This window comes from Oryctolagus cuniculus, chromosome 7 (assembly GCF_051225735.1).
Source record: "Oryctolagus cuniculus isolate XC-2025 breed Fujian yellow rabbit chromosome 7, ASM5122573v1, whole genome shotgun sequence".
Lineage (NCBI taxonomy): Eukaryota > Metazoa > Chordata > Mammalia > Lagomorpha > Leporidae > Oryctolagus > Oryctolagus cuniculus.
In genome coordinates this window covers 19126402-19141440 of record NC_142873.1, presented here as the reverse complement: position 1 = coordinate 19141440, position 15039 = coordinate 19126402, and the positions used below count along the sequence as shown (strand labels likewise).

Sequence of the window (15039 nt, the reverse complement as noted above, 5' to 3'; positions counted from 1 at the left end):
GGAAAGCAGTGCGGGTAGCTCAAGTCCTTGGCCCCCACCACTCACACAAGGACCTGGCTGGAGTACCAGACTCCTGGCTTTGGCCTGGCTCAGCTTTAACCTTTGTGGCCATTTGGGGAGTGAACTAGTGGATGGAAGATATTCCTCTCCCTCTCCCTCTCCTTCCCCCTCCCCCTTCCCCCCTCCCCTCCCCCTTCTCCCCCTCTTTCTCTTTAACTCTAGCTTTCAAATAAATGAAGTAAATATTTTTTTAAAAAATTATTCTAAAAGCCGTGTAATACTCTTGAACATTGCTAAGAGGATAGATTTTCTCTCCATAAAAAAAAATGTGTGTGAGGTTGTGCACATGCTGATTGTCTGAGTTTACCCATTGTACAGTGTATATGTATTCACACATGTTATACACCTGGAATATATATAACTTGTGTTTACCGATTACAAAATTTCTGCTTTAAAAGATAAGTGAACTGCCATTAATGAGCATTTTTTGTAGCCTGGGTCAGATGTTCATGCCTTTTTTATGGCTGAGTAATACTCCATTGTATTTCTCTATCACAGCTTATCTGTGATGGACATTGCAGTTGTTGTAAACAGTGCTACTAAGGAGCCAAGCCAGACAGTAAAGGTCACTTATTGCACGAATCCGTGTAGATGAAATGTCCAGAATGAACAAGTTCAAGGACGGAGAACTGGCTGCCAAGAACTGAGGGGAGGGGAAAAATGGGAGTCAGAGCTTTGTGGACATGAGGTTTCATTCCGGGGTGTTGGGAACATTTGAGGAGTAGACAGAAGTGACAATTTCCCAACATTGTCAAGGGACTAAATGCCACTGAATCGTTCCCTTTTATTAAAATGTGTTATGTCATGTGAATTTTTTCCTCAATACATTTTGTAAAACTCAATCAGCTCGAGTGCCAGCTCTCAAAGATGTTACAGTCTGGACCGGGAGAGGAGATGTGGACATGAATTCCGAAGCACAGGAAGTGAGGGCAATCCTGCAGTGCACTCAGAAGCGGGGTGGCAGTGCTTAGATGAGGTTGGAAGCTGGGTGACAGGGTGCCGGCAGTGTGGGTGTGGTCCTCATGTCACGTGCAGACTTTGTGTTTGGCCAGGCAGAGGTGAAGGATGTGCTTACCCAAGTCGCAGTGTTTCTCTGTCGGGGCCGGGGAGGATGTTGGGAGACTGAAGGTGGGTGCGTTCAGTCCTGCCTTCTCCGAGCCACAACTATGGGGAGCTCAGCTGGCTGCCGCTGAGCCCCAGTGTGGTTCTGGATGCGGGGCACGTGGGCCATGGGTCTGTCTTCCAGCACTCACTTCCTCAGCTCTGCAGAGTGGCACTGAGTTAAAGCCACCCCAGTGGGATTTTTCTGTACTTGTCAACGGCAGAGCCGATGGTGACAACACCATCCAAACCCAGGGTGGAAGGCCTGAATGGCATGCAGGAAGCCAGATCCTCCCAAGCAAAAGCAAAGCAACACTTAAAAAGTAGCAGAAAAGGAAATAATCCTTATGGTTTAAGGTAGAAATGTGAGAGTAATTACTAAGTAAAGGTTAACATTTTGTAAGTAGCTACTTAAAGGGTTGCAGTGCTGTCTTTGATAATCAGAGATGCTGCATTCCTGAGTCAGGTCAGTCCAGCAGCCTACATTTCTACGTGCACCACTGGTCAGTGGCAGCCTCCCCGGGCAGCAGCAAGGAGGCTGTGATGTATCCGAACACCCTGCAGGTGGCCTGCGTGTGAAGCTCCGTGCCATGCAGCAAATGTCTAATTTCAAACAGTTTCTCATTTCCTTCTTGTTTTCATGAAGGAATTCATGGATCCGACTTTTCTAAAACTTTTGGGGGAGTTTTTTCATTCTTCAAGATGCCATGGGCTCCTGGTGCGTGACTTAGAGCTTAGTCAAGGCTGGGCCTGCCACCTGCCACCAGAGAACCTGCAGGCTGTCACATCAGGCAGGGTGTGGGGGCATGTCTCATCACAGCCCTAAGCCGACAACCAAGGGAAACAAGAGCTGAGGCCAGTCTCCTCCCCATCCACCTCCTGTGGGTCCCTGGAGCTTGTCTCTAATGGCCCAGAAGAGACTACAGTCTGGAAAATCCTGCAAACCTCATGGAGACACAGTTTACTGAGGCCAATCTGTCTTCAGTGACCCATCGCCAGGGGAACAAGGTGACACAGAGCAATCCTGTCAGCTTTGTGTCATCGTAGCCTCCACTGCCTCCCTCTCTCCACTTCTTGTCTCCTTCCCAGAGTCCTCTGCATGGATCCCTTCTAAGACCCCCTGTCAACCAGAAAGCAGAGGCGAATATTGTGTGTGGACACCCAACAAGGCCCCTCTCCTCCAGGAACATTCCAGAGAAAGAGGCGGTCGCCTCTGCCCACCTTCCCACCCCATCATGGCTGTCGTGCTGTGAAAGTAGATCCTGACTTAAATCCACTGGGACCTCCACCAGAGCCCATGATCCTTGGGTTGAAGGCTCAGCCCTCTGAGTAGATTTCTGACTGCCTCATTCCTTCCCAGGATTGTAGATTTGTGATTTCAGACTCTTGGCAGGGAGGTGAGACAAGAGGAGTTTGAAGGAACATGCAAAGAATTGGTAGAAATGCTACAAATCACTCACAAAGAATCTCTCATCTATAAGGAGAACTTGTTCTACATAGACTGGCACGAGTGGTGTCATAGAACTTAGGCATCGTGTATGATAAAGGCTCTGTTATCCACAGAGGCTACAAATTGTTTTCCCCAAAATCGAATAGGAGACAGAATCAGGATGAAAATAAAAGCCCAGGTCCCCAGGTCAAACATCATAATCCTCTGTCACTAAAAACTGCATTTACCACATGAGCACCCAAGCGTCGGTGTCAAAGGCTGGTGCTGTCAGCAGCGTACCCTGGGGTGTTTCCATGGACTGATACCACCCAAACGGCTGAGATCATCTCATTGTAAACACTGTGATTCTGGCCAGTACTGATTATTTATTATATTTATTCAGAGTATTTTTCTCTGCCAAATGTACAAACGTTTTCCCCCAGAAAGCAGGGAATATTGCACTGTGTATCCTGCAGTTGGCAAAGAGAAGAACATTTAAAAAGCCAAATTAACCACTGGTCTCTCCATTCCCTCGACTTTTAAATACCACACTTCCAACTCTAAATAGAAAAATAAATATTTGCAGATTAAAGGTCTCATTTTATTGCAAATATTCATGAAGATTAAATGTCATTTTAATCACATGTGAGTTGATTTCTCTGGGCATATCATATTTGCATGTGTTCATTCAGTGCAGAGAAATGAGTTTTCCTTGTGCCAGCTGGGGTTTATTTACCATTTGTTCTCAAACTCAGCATTAGTGCGCTGTTCCTTGAATCAGAAAATATATATACCGTAGCAGACTAATTGGTGTTCACGGATGGAAACTTTCAAACTTGAGCTTCAGAGAGACTGAGAGGCAAAATCTCTTTTGCCCATCAAAGCGACAGCCACTCTACTGGGGGTTGGCTGAGGCTGAGACTGGCTTCTCTTCTCAACATTGGGGGGGGTGGGGGAGGCGGTGCAATACTTGTCAGGCCTCATCTCCCAGCCTGGATCTCCTTCCCCCAGGGAAAACTGGGAGTACTGATTGGTTTCCAGGGAGCAGTCAATGATAGTTGATTCAAGCAAGCATGCGCCACCTAGTGTCCACTTTGGGTTGAAACTTCCTGAGTTCTACCATCCCACGTTTCAGAATATGTAGAACTTCTCCTTGGGTTTGTTTTTCTTTCTTTCTTGTTTCCTTGAGGGGCCATTCAGTGTGAAATGGACAGACTTTATTAAAAAAAGAGGATTGAAAGAATGGAATTCATTTTCATGCAAACTCAGGTTTGTGATTTTCAGAATCGCATTTCTTGGGACGTATAATGCAGGCCACTGGAGAAATTTCAGAACGTGCCCTGGTTTCTGTGGGCAGCAGTTTGAGGGGCAAGCACATAGCACCTTTTTGAGGGCTCAGTTCCTGTTCTCTCTGCTGAGCCTGGCCTGTATACCTCAGGTCTTTTTCTTGGTGCTTTGTGAACGGTGCCTCTGCTTAGACTGTGTCTGTGAAGCCTGTTCTTTCAGAAAACCAAAAGGCTGGCTCATGATTCCCAAGGAAAGACAAGACTCTGTATAGCACTTCTTTTTTTTCAACTCCATCTCTCATTGGAAATCGCATAGAAAATGTATCAGGATGTATTTTATACTGCTTCGACCTCTGCAAAATCAAACAGAGCACCTGTATGTATTGAATCCATTGCTTTTGTCCACAGAACGAAGAGCCGGTGTTCTCCAAGGATGGCCGGAAGTTTTTCTTTGTGAGAGCCATTCCCCAGGGAGGCCGAGGAAAATTCTACCACATCACCGTGTCTTCTTCCCAGGTATATACCCTGCAGGTTTCCAGAACTCTTGCTGTGTGGGAGTTGGCTTCTGTGGCTGAGCCCACTTGCTGTTTTCAAGGACTTTAAAGTAACCTGGGGATACTGAGTCGCAAAGACGTGTTGCACAAGCTACCAAGCAGGTGGAGCACACCTAGAGATGCTGATCAGGGTGTGGGTCGCGCTTTGCTCTTTGTGAGTGCTCAGGAACATGAATGACACCTCTGGCTTTAGCAGAGGAGACTCTGGGGTGTGGTCTAGGGCCCTCCATGTACCCCTCTCCCTTACACCCTCCTGTCCCTTGAGGCTGAGTGGACCCAGAGCTCTCAGGGTCTTTCCTCAGTCTGGACTTCAAACCATCCCAGCTCCACTTGGAGCCAGAGGCAGGTACCATTGTGTGCTGTGGTTGTTCCCAAGCACCACTCAACTGACTCTGGCATTTGGTAGATTATAAGCCCGTGCTACTGAGCAGGAGCTACGGAGATTAATCACATGGACTTAGAGCCCAAAGTGGGCCTCCTGGTGAATACAGCCCCTGTACAAGACCCCCCCTCGGCCGGCGCTGCGGCTCACTAGGCTAATCCTCCACCTTGCGGCGCCGGCACACCGGGTTCTAGTCCCGGTTGGGGCGCCGGATTCTGTCCCGGTTGCCCCTCTTCCAGGCCAGCTCTCTGCTGTGGCCAGGGAGTGCAGTGGAGGATGGCCCAAGTGCTTGGGCCCTGCACCCCATGGGAGACCAGGATAAGTACCTGGCTCCTGCCATCGGATCAGCGCGGTGCGCCGGCCGCAGCGCACCGACCGCGGCGGCCATTGGAGGGTGAACCAACGGCAAGGGAAGACCTTTCTCTCTGTCTCTCTCTCACTGTCCACTCTGCCTGTCAAAAAAAAAAAAAAAAAAGACCCCCCCCCTCTACCCAGGAAGGGGCTCACACCTGCAGGAGGCCACTGCCACAGCACCAAGCTTCTGTGGAACTCGGCCCGAGAGAGGTGATGAGGGGCAGAGAATGCCCTTGAAGCTCCTCGCGACCACCAGCCCCATCCTCGGGCTGTGGATTTGGGTTTTGGAGCATTCCACAGTTATCTGGGCTCAAGGTCACTGAATGAAAGTTAAAAAGGAGAATAAATATTCAAGGTCATTTAATAAAAGTTAAAAAAGAAGGCCAATCAGAAACGTTCTGTGGAAACAAAGCAGGAAGTTCATGTTTATGACGTGGCCCAACAGACAATTTCGAAGAAAGATTCTGAGAGCCTCCCGTGTAGAAGCAGTTTGGTGGGAAAAGGTCAGAGAGCATCCTGCCTCCAGTGATGGAGGTAATGTCTACACGGAGGCCGAGGCACACATACAGTCCGCTTCCCTTCTCTTAATCACAGGACTTGCAACACATCCGCAAACCCTTTCCATCCCTTAATTCCTGTGCTTTTCACTCCATAGCCCCAGATTGCTTTGCTTTCTCATCTTGGACCACTTTAGCCAAGAAAAAAAATACTTTTTGGGTGTTTTCATCCACTCCCATCCCTGAGGGTGTCCAAGGGCTCAGCGTTTGCTGAAAACCCCATCAGTCTCCAGCAGGAAGCAATCCCTGTGTGCTGCCCGGGGCCCTCACTCCCACTCTGACCCTTTGCTTCGGAACCCAGGACGCCTTTTGAGCCCTGCTGCCTTCCTGAGCCCTCTAGGCACCCCTACTCCCCCACCACACACACTGGGACCCTCGTGGGTTTCTCCTCTGTGATGCCTGTAAGCCCAGGGTGTTGGGCTGCTGCCTTCCTGAGCCCTCTAGGCACCCCTACTCCCCCCACCACACACACTGGGACCCTCGTGGGTTTCTCCTCTGTGATGCCTGTAAGCCCAGGGTGTTGGCCTGCTGCCTTCCTGAGCCCTTTAGGCACCCCTACTCCCCCCACCACACACACACTGGGACCCTCGTGGGTTTCTCCTCTGTGATGCCTGTAAGCACAGGGTGTTGGCCTTGGCCCTTGAACTAAGTTCATCTCCATCCCCTGAAGTGCCTTTCCTTCAGGCACCTGTGGTGCAGAACAGCAGTGCTCTGATGCACCTCAGCACCTGCAGTCAGTCCCCTCCCCCTCTCCCTCCCTCCTTTCCTCCCTCCCTCTCTTCCTCTTCCCCTCTCCCTCCCTCCCCCCTCCCTCTCTCCCTCCCTCTCTCCCTCCTTCCCTCCCTCCTCCCCTCACCCCATCCCTCCCCCTCTCCCTCCTTCCCTCCCTCTTCCCCTCTCTCTCCCTCCCCCTCTCCCTCCCTCTCTCCCTCCCCCTCCCTCCCTCTCTCCCTCCCCCTCCCTCCCTCTCTCCCTCCCCCTCCCTCCCTCTTCCCCCTCCCTCCCTCCCTCCCTCCCTCTCTCTCCCTCTCTTCCTCCTCCTCCTCCTCCTCCTCCTCCTCCTCCTCCTTCTTCTTCTTCTTTCTCTCTCTCTCTCTCTGGTACAAGCTACTGTTGTGATCTTTCTGCATGGCTCTGGGAGGTATATCAGGCGACAGTGTGTATGGAATGGACAGTACTCAATGGGCCAGTTCTAGCCCATCCTTGTCAATGACAGCAGAGGATGACAGAGGAGCAAGACTGTCCTTTCCGCCTTGAGTCTTCCTTCCCTTGCCCTGATTCACCCACTTCCCCTTAGAGCTCTCTTTCTCCTTTCCCTTAGAGGATCGGCTCCTCCAGTTAGCATCAGCAGCATGAAAAGCACTGACTCTTCTTACAAGAAGCTTACATTGCAGTTAGAGTTACTGGTGTTGGAGGCATGAGGTGATAACAAAGATGTGGACCATGTGATATTCCCCATCACTGGCTTTCAAAGAGAGCTGTGGGGTGGGAGAATCAGCAGAGCTTCCTAAAAGCTGTTGGATTTTGGCCATGCCTCCTGGGGGAGGATGAGTCTCTAGGGCAGGCAGACAATGCATTGCTCCTAAAACGACTCAGGGAGGGTCCAGCCTCACTGGTCCTGACATCTCTTCTCCTGTGTGTTTCAGCCCAACAGCAGTAACGACAACATCCAGTCCATCACTTCCGGGGACTGGGACGTGACCAAGATCCTGTCCTATGACGAGAAGCGGAATAAGATGTGAGTGCGCGTGGCAGCCAGGGCCCCACCTCACTGGCCAGTGGGACCTGGGTGCTATTTTCAGTCAAATCCTGCTCAGTGAGTACAGAACATGGCACACGAGGACTCACCCTTCCTTCCTGGACAACTTTGCTAACTCCCCGTTTCTTTATAAAAATGTGTCCTGTGTCAACAAGCCGGCTTCCCACGCCACAAGGGACTGGTTGCCCAAGCGTGATTTGCAAGCAGCCTGTAGGTGAAACACATTAACAGGAACAGGGGTGCTATGATTGACATTTCTTTAATCATTACTTGTTCCTGGCATGATGCTACCTGGTTTAAAAGCTTTATCTTGGTTAATACAGCAGCATCATGAGGTAGGCTTACTGCTTTCCCCATTTTAAGAATAAGCTTAGGACAAAAAGTGTCATAATACTTCAGGTTATTTGGTTGACAACCAGTGCAGCTAGGGTGCAACTCAGCTGGTGAGAGTCCAGGACTGAGTACTTCACCATGATGTCATTCTACCTCCCTGCTGCTGTGACAAGAACATGCAGGGTCTTAGGTGAAAATCAATCAGCATATATCGGGCTGAGCTTTATGTCTGGACTCGTGTCAGTTGTTCTTGGTCCCTAGCTCTCCAGAAGGTTACCATCTGGGCAAGAAATCCTGCTTCCAATCCAGATGTCCAACGTCACCAACCCCATGTCCTACAGCAGCAGTGTCCTATAGCCCTGAGGCCAGGCAGGAGCCAGAGATACCTTGAGGTTCTAGAATCTGCATCAGTGTGTCCCTTACCTCTTAGCCATCTAACCGTCCCCTGCTCTGGCTGTAGGTGTAGCTGGACCTGAGAGAAATTGCCCATTGTAGGCCACAGAACAGTGGCTGTCCCTGAGCAATATCTATAAAGGTAGTGCATGCTATGTGAAGTGCAAATGCACCTTGCAGCAGACTAATCCTGTCTACTTTGACCATCTTGCAGCTACTTCCTGAGCACGGAGGACCTGCCGCGGAGAAGACAGCTCTACAGGTAGCTCTGGTTCCTGCACCCTGGGCCTTGCAGAATTGCATTTTTCCAGCAGTAGAAAGGGCAGGCAGCAAAGAAGAGTCCCCACCACAGATAAGTAGGAAGTCTGGGGAGAAAGAATGAGGAAGGCTGCACTCAACAAGTCTGGAGGTTTATGTTGTTTTTCTGCCTTTGTTGAATTGAGCTTCCCTTTCTCGCTTGTTTATTCCCTGGATAAGTGCTTCACTTCCACATAAAGTCTTGCCCTTTATCTATGCTTAGATGCTGACTTAGGGGAATTACTCTCACTGGGTGTTTCTGGGAGTGCAGAGTCAGACTTGGAAGTAGACCCACGGACGGGGGAGGGAGACCAACTCTGCCGTCGCAGCCTTGCTGCGACCTTTGCAATGTCCCTTGACACATGCTTTGTCACCTTAAAGGAGAGGGGAGGAGCTCCATTTGTGTACGTTCTATCCCTCAGCTGCGTTTAATCCCATCACCTGCCACAGCTACAATTCTCACTGGAGAAAGTCCCTGGCTCTGGATGGCGGTCAGCCCTGGGAGCTTCCTACCAGCAGGAAGACCTGCACTTTCATGGTTCTCTCCAGACCAGAAAGGGGGTGACGAAGCACATTGGCCACTGGAGAGGACATCCTGCAGTGTAGACCAAAGGGCTCAAGGCCACTGACTCACAGTCTGGGCGAGCCAGTGCTGTTCACTCCCATTGCTGTGATGTTAGGAGGAGCCCCCTGAAGCCCCCGCCATCTGTTGCCATCCATTGACTTCTGTGCTGAGAGAGTGTGAGGCCAGCATAAGGGGGCCTAGATGAGGGGAGAAAATTTTTTGGCATGTCCATTTGGTCAGACTTGTTTCTCTCTGCAGCCTTTCATTACTGCCTCTCTACTAGGATTTCTGAAAGCAGCCATGTCATCAAATTAATGAAAAGTGATAAGGCAGCCTGCCAACCTTTTCCTGTAACGTAGGGTGTTAGCTGGTTGTCTTCCTTCCTGTGAAGTATCTTCACTCTTACAGTCTACATATTGAAACCTGTAGCTAAAAGGACCATTCCCAGGCAAAATGTTCAGATGAAGTATATGAAGAGACTTCAAAAAGTTCACAGAAAAGAAATAGAAATAAAAGATAAGTTTAAGTTTAAGGTAGACATTTAGCCGAGCAGTTAAGATGCCCACATGCCACATTGGAGTACACTGATTTGAATCCTAGCTCCAGCTCCTGATTCTAGCTTTTTACCAGTGTAGACCCTAGGAGGTAGAGGTAATTGGAAACTTGAATTGCATTCCCTACTCCAAGCTTCAGCCCCAGCCCAGCCCAGCCCAGGCCATTGCTAGCACCAGGGGAATGAACCAGTGGATAAAGGTGCTTTTTCTCTGCTTTTCTCTCCCTTTCCTTCTCCCTTTTCCCCCCTCCCCCAACCTCCTTCTCTCCTTCCTTCCCTACCTCCTTCTGAAATAAATAAAAATAAAAGATGATTATTTATATAATGTTTTATAATATAATTTTATATAATAATTCTGGCTAAATTTTTTGAAATACATTTAACTTTCTGAAGTACCCTCATATTGGATACCTCAGAATCTCTTTTTATTTTTTTGACAGGCAGAGTGGACAGTGAGAGAGAGAGAGACAGAAAGGTCTTCCTTTGCCGTTGGTTCATCCTCCAATGGCCGCCAAGGCTGGCGTGCTGCAGCCAGCGCGCTGCACTGATCTGATGGCAGGAGCCAGGTGCTTCTGGTCTCCCTTGGGGTGCAGGGCCCAAGGACTTGAGCCATCCTCCACTGCACTCCCTGGCCACAGCAGAGAGCTGGCCTGGAAGAGCGGCAACTGGGACAGAGTCCGGCGCCCCGACCGGGACTAGAACCCGGTGTGCTGGCGCCGCAGGTGGAGGATTAGCCTAGTGAGCCGCGGTGCCGGCCGGAATCTCTTAATTGTTGGAAATACATTTTAGGGTTTCTTGCCCTGAAATTACACTTGATTAAAGTGGTTCCTGGAGGGCATCTTCAAACTTGTCTAGTTTCATTGAGAAACAACGCCTCTACCATTTCACTCTGTGAGGAACATCAGCTTTTGGAAACAGCAAATGCTCAATTCAGCCAGAGTTTATGGATTCTCTGGCATGTCCAGTGTTCTGGAAGCACTGGAAGGTGTGTAGAACATACATCCTACTCCCAAATTGCTAAGGGAGTTAAGACACATGGGTATGAAGGGCTAGATAATAATAATACCCAATGGCTGAACTCTCCTCATGCCAGGATCACACAGACAGCCTGCATCGTGCAGCACAGGTGACCAAGGAGACATCATCCCAACAACGAAAATTCCAAGAATTCTTGAGTGGGAAGAGTGAACCAGTTAGGGAGGGCTTCGTGGGGATGGCAGACATGGAGCCTGGTATTCCTGGCTCTTCCACCAGAGAGACTGATGGGAACCAGGCCCTGGAGGTCAGCAACCAGGATCCACAGAACACCTCTGTGGGAGAAAAGTCAGCCTGTTGCCATGCTAGCTGAGAGAGGATTAGCTAGAGGGCTACAACCACTCCATCTCTGTCTCAGCTCATGCATTTGTTCTTTCAGCGCCAACACAGTGGGCAACTTCAACAGGCAGTGCCTCTCCTGCGACCTGGTCGAGAACTGCACCTACTTCAGTGCTTCCTTCAGCCACAGCTCTGAGTTCTTCCTGCTCAAGTGTGAGGGTAAGTTCCCGCACCCTTTCAAAACCTATTCAGTTGGATGCTGAGACCGTTGGATAAGCACAGGTGCAGGAAGGCTGAAGCAGTGGCTGTAGCACAGTGTATGCAGAACAGGTAAGGACAGCAATCAAGGGGACAGGAGTACTGGATGACCTCCAAATACTTCCTGTGACTCATTTTATTGGTAATTTATCCCAAACTCCAGCAAGTGCCCTATGGCACCATTCAGATACACAAGAGTCATCCTCATTTCGTAATGGATACAAAGAATGTCTTTGCACCTTGTTTTCATTATCTTGAAGGATAGGATATAAGCCCATGAAAGGGTAAGTCATAATAAATATGTTCATAAAAAGTATGTTTCAAAGAGGAGCTTGATCCACTGAAATCATCTCAAAGAATGAGAGTATGTTACGGGTGGAGACTGAGATCAAGAGTGATTGTTCCTTGGTGAGAGTCTCAATGCTACAAGCCATACTGGAAGAATAATTCCCAAGAGAATAATGGCTTTGGCAGTCTTTGCTAGCTACTGCATAGGACATATTTCATCAGTGCCATCTGAGATCTTGGGAAATCTTAGAATAGTAAGACTCAGCCCCTGACATTCCTCCAAGACAACTGGGAGACAACTGAGGCAAGGTGTATGTATGACATGCAACATTGGTCCCCCAGTCCCTGCAGTGTTTATTGTACCAGACGCCTCTTTCCTGTGCTTGCCAGATCACTGAGCATCTGAAATCATGGGATGCTATAGGAAGAAAATATTTAAGATTAAGAAATATTTAAGGAGATTGCCTGGACTCCAGTGAGTCTGTGATATACAGAGGACCAGCATTCAGGATCTTAGTTCTTAGCCCAGTGACACCTGTCTCCCCACACCAGGATCTTCATGAAAGGGCACCTAGGGAAAATGTAGAGATTTATAGGGCAAGAGACTGGGAAAATGTGGCAAATAGACCCCAAGGTGCTATACAGCCAGAGATTGGGAATCTTATCTCATAGAAGGAAAGAGTGGCTTTAAAATCCAGAAGCTCATGGTAAGATACAGTAAGGGGAAAATAAAGAAGACAGCCCATACAAGAATGGTTGGGTGAAAAAAGTGATAGAAATTCTAGCATAAAGATCTTAAAAAGAGGGCAGATATCATTTGCCAGAGTTGGGTTTATTGTGGCCTCATCAGAAGGCAGAACATGCACTAGGGTTTCTGTGATCAAGCAATTTGGATTTAGATTTCTTGGATCCATAAAGCGATCTTGCACGGGATCCAGCCCCTTATTTGTTAACAGATCCTTTCCCTGCCTCCCCTTGGTGGTCAAAAACTCCCTGCTAAGTTCAAGGGGAAGTTTAGTGCGGATGCATCATTCTAACAACTGGCAGCCTTTGGCTGTTGCATTTCCATGAGTTCTAGCCCTCTGCTGAAATCTAAAAGGCTCTCCCCAAGACATCTATGGCCCTGGATTCAGGCAAGGAAATGTCAGTGTCCCCTGTGGTGATACAAAAATGGCACCCATGTGGAGAGGCGATTTGGACCAAGCGTGTTTGGAAGTCATTGAACAGTTGCTCACCTGCAAACTTCCATCCTGCCTGCTGGCATTCCATCCTCAGCAGGAAGTAGCATTCCTTTTTCTGTTTGTGTCCTAGCCAGTGAGGGCACATTTCTCCCTCTAGGACCCCTTGTATTCAGCATTGTGCAAATGCTCAGCGTGAAGAGATAGCTCCTCAGTTGTGACTGCGGAGAAGAACAGAAGCAGAGTAGATTCCCCCCCTCCACACACACAGTCAGATGTACTACTGACCCAACCTATTGAGGCCCTCCATGACATCCCCTTGAGAAAGGAGGGAATAGCCCTCTCCACCAATGCCTGGATCTCCACAATAAACAGACTCAAAGGGCTGGCACCACAGCTCAATAGGCTAATCCTCTGCCTAGCGGCGCCGGCACACCAGGTTCTAGTCCCGCTCGGGATGCCGGATTCTGTCCCGGTTGCCCCTCTTCCAAGCCAGCTCTCTGCTGTGGCCAGGGAGTGCAGTGGAGGATGGCCCAAGTGCTTGGGCCCTGCACCCCATGGGAGACCAGGAGAAGCACCTGGCTCCTGCCATCGGATCAGCGCGGTGCGCCGGCCGCAGTGCACTGGCCGCGGTGGCCATTGGAGGGTGAACCAATGGCAAAGGAAGACCTTTCTCTCTGTCTCTCTCTCTCACTGTCAAAAAAAAAAAAAAAAAAGTTAAGGAATAGCAATAGATCTCAGGTGATCTAATCCAATCTCTAAGCCTCCTCCATTTTATGGATTAAAAAACCGAAATCTTACTTAATCATGGAGTTATCACCCCAGGATCTTCCAAATCATTTAACATCTATTTAAATATTTAGTCTGTTCCCTTATCTTAAGGTAAGCATGAATGAGCTCTCTTCTCTACAAAAACAAATGGCTCTTTTTAAACTTTCTGTAATTATTTTCTGGCCACAGTAGATTAAATGACCACGTTAGCCTCTCCCCCAGAATCCTGTTTTTAAAAAGGGATCTTCTACAAAATCAGAAAGTTACAAAGCTAACGAAATGGGGTGAGAAGACAACAGTAGCCAACTTCTCAAACCTGGAAGAAGTTACCAAAGAAGTGGAACTTAGCCTCCCTGAAGCTATACCCTTAGTCCTGCAAACTGAGGGTCTTCCTACTTTTTACTTGTTGAATATTATGGTTAGTGGTGGATTAAGCCTATGATTATAGAGTGGATTGAAAGTATATCTTTGTAAAAAATTAGAGAAAAGAAGGAAGGAGGGGGGATTGAAGGAGGGAGAGAGGGAAGTATAAGGTTGTCGTCTTAGAACTGTAACTAAGAAATACGTGAAATCTGTTCTCTTTATATATTAATAAAAAAATTTTAAAGCTGAGCAGCCACCCATTTTATGCCACAGGCTTTGGCAATGGTTTCCATGAGGAATGAAGAGATCAGTGTGTACAGAATTTTAAAGGAGCAGATGATTAGAGGCAGATGGGTTGCTTGGGACTCTGCTGGTGGAAAAGAATGGAGGAAGGCATCTGGGATGAGATAGCACCTGAAATAAAGAGGTAGGATTTAGAACATGAAGGGATTTCACAGGGGAGGTCAGTCTGAGAAAATGCACCAAGAGCAATCTAAGGTTTTGCATTGGAATTCTTGTGCAGCCTATAAATAACATCAAGCTAGTGAATGCACACATTTAAGGAGCTCAATTTAATAGCCAAAGATAATTTAGAACAATTTATTTTTTCCATATTTCTTGGTAGGTATTAAAGGGAGCCCAAATATTTAGTCCACAGTGACATTTGTTAAACTTCCTTTTCCTCTCCTATTTCACTCCACAAAGCTACTCCAACAGACCCGTAGAAAACTATGACACAAATAACTTCTCTACTCTTGGTGTTAAAAACTTTTGCTTTTTTTCTCCCCTCCTCCTACAGCACTTTTTTTTTTTTTTACATAGATTGATTTGGCCTCCCAGGGGCAACTAGAATCCCAAAATATCCTTCCTCTTTTAGGCACAGGGAAAATGTCTTGGCAGTCAGGATTCTCTTTAGTAAATTAGGCAAGGGGAAACCTGTAAACCCACCCCCATAAGGAACTGTTCAACCCCTCACAGCCAGTCAGTCAGTTTGGGCATAGGAAGGAATGATAGTCAAAGAATTTAACAGCAAGAACCAGGTGGACACCAGCTAGACAGAATAGGTGCCCACTCAGGGTGGACACAGGCTGTCATGCCCTATCAACATGGCAGGGCTGGGTGTCGTACTGGCAGCTGTAGAATCAAGGAATTGCAGCAGCTCCATGTAAACTCAATCATTCTTCCAACCTTTCTGTGACCCCCCCACCCCCAATTAAGTTCATTTGGGAACAATTTAGCTGATA

At 48.3% G+C, this 15039-nt stretch overlaps 1 protein-coding gene across 5 annotated transcripts in view; it reads left to right on the top strand.

The window, feature by feature from the left end:
• DPP6 (dipeptidyl peptidase like 6) overlaps nucleotides 1–15039 on the top strand; it is a 1254484-nt gene that overhangs the window by 1136464 nt on the left and 102981 nt on the right. For all 5 annotated transcript variants that reach the window (XM_051857103.3, XM_051857105.3, XM_070077270.2 and 2 more), the window contains exons 13-16: nucleotides 4285–4392; nucleotides 7370–7461; nucleotides 8423–8470; nucleotides 11038–11156. In XM_051857103.3, coding sequence (XP_051713063.3) covers nucleotides 4285–4392; nucleotides 7370–7461; nucleotides 8423–8470; nucleotides 11038–11156 — 367 coding nt within the window. The remainder of the gene's footprint in view (nucleotides 1–4284; nucleotides 4393–7369; nucleotides 7462–8422; nucleotides 8471–11037; nucleotides 11157–15039) is intronic.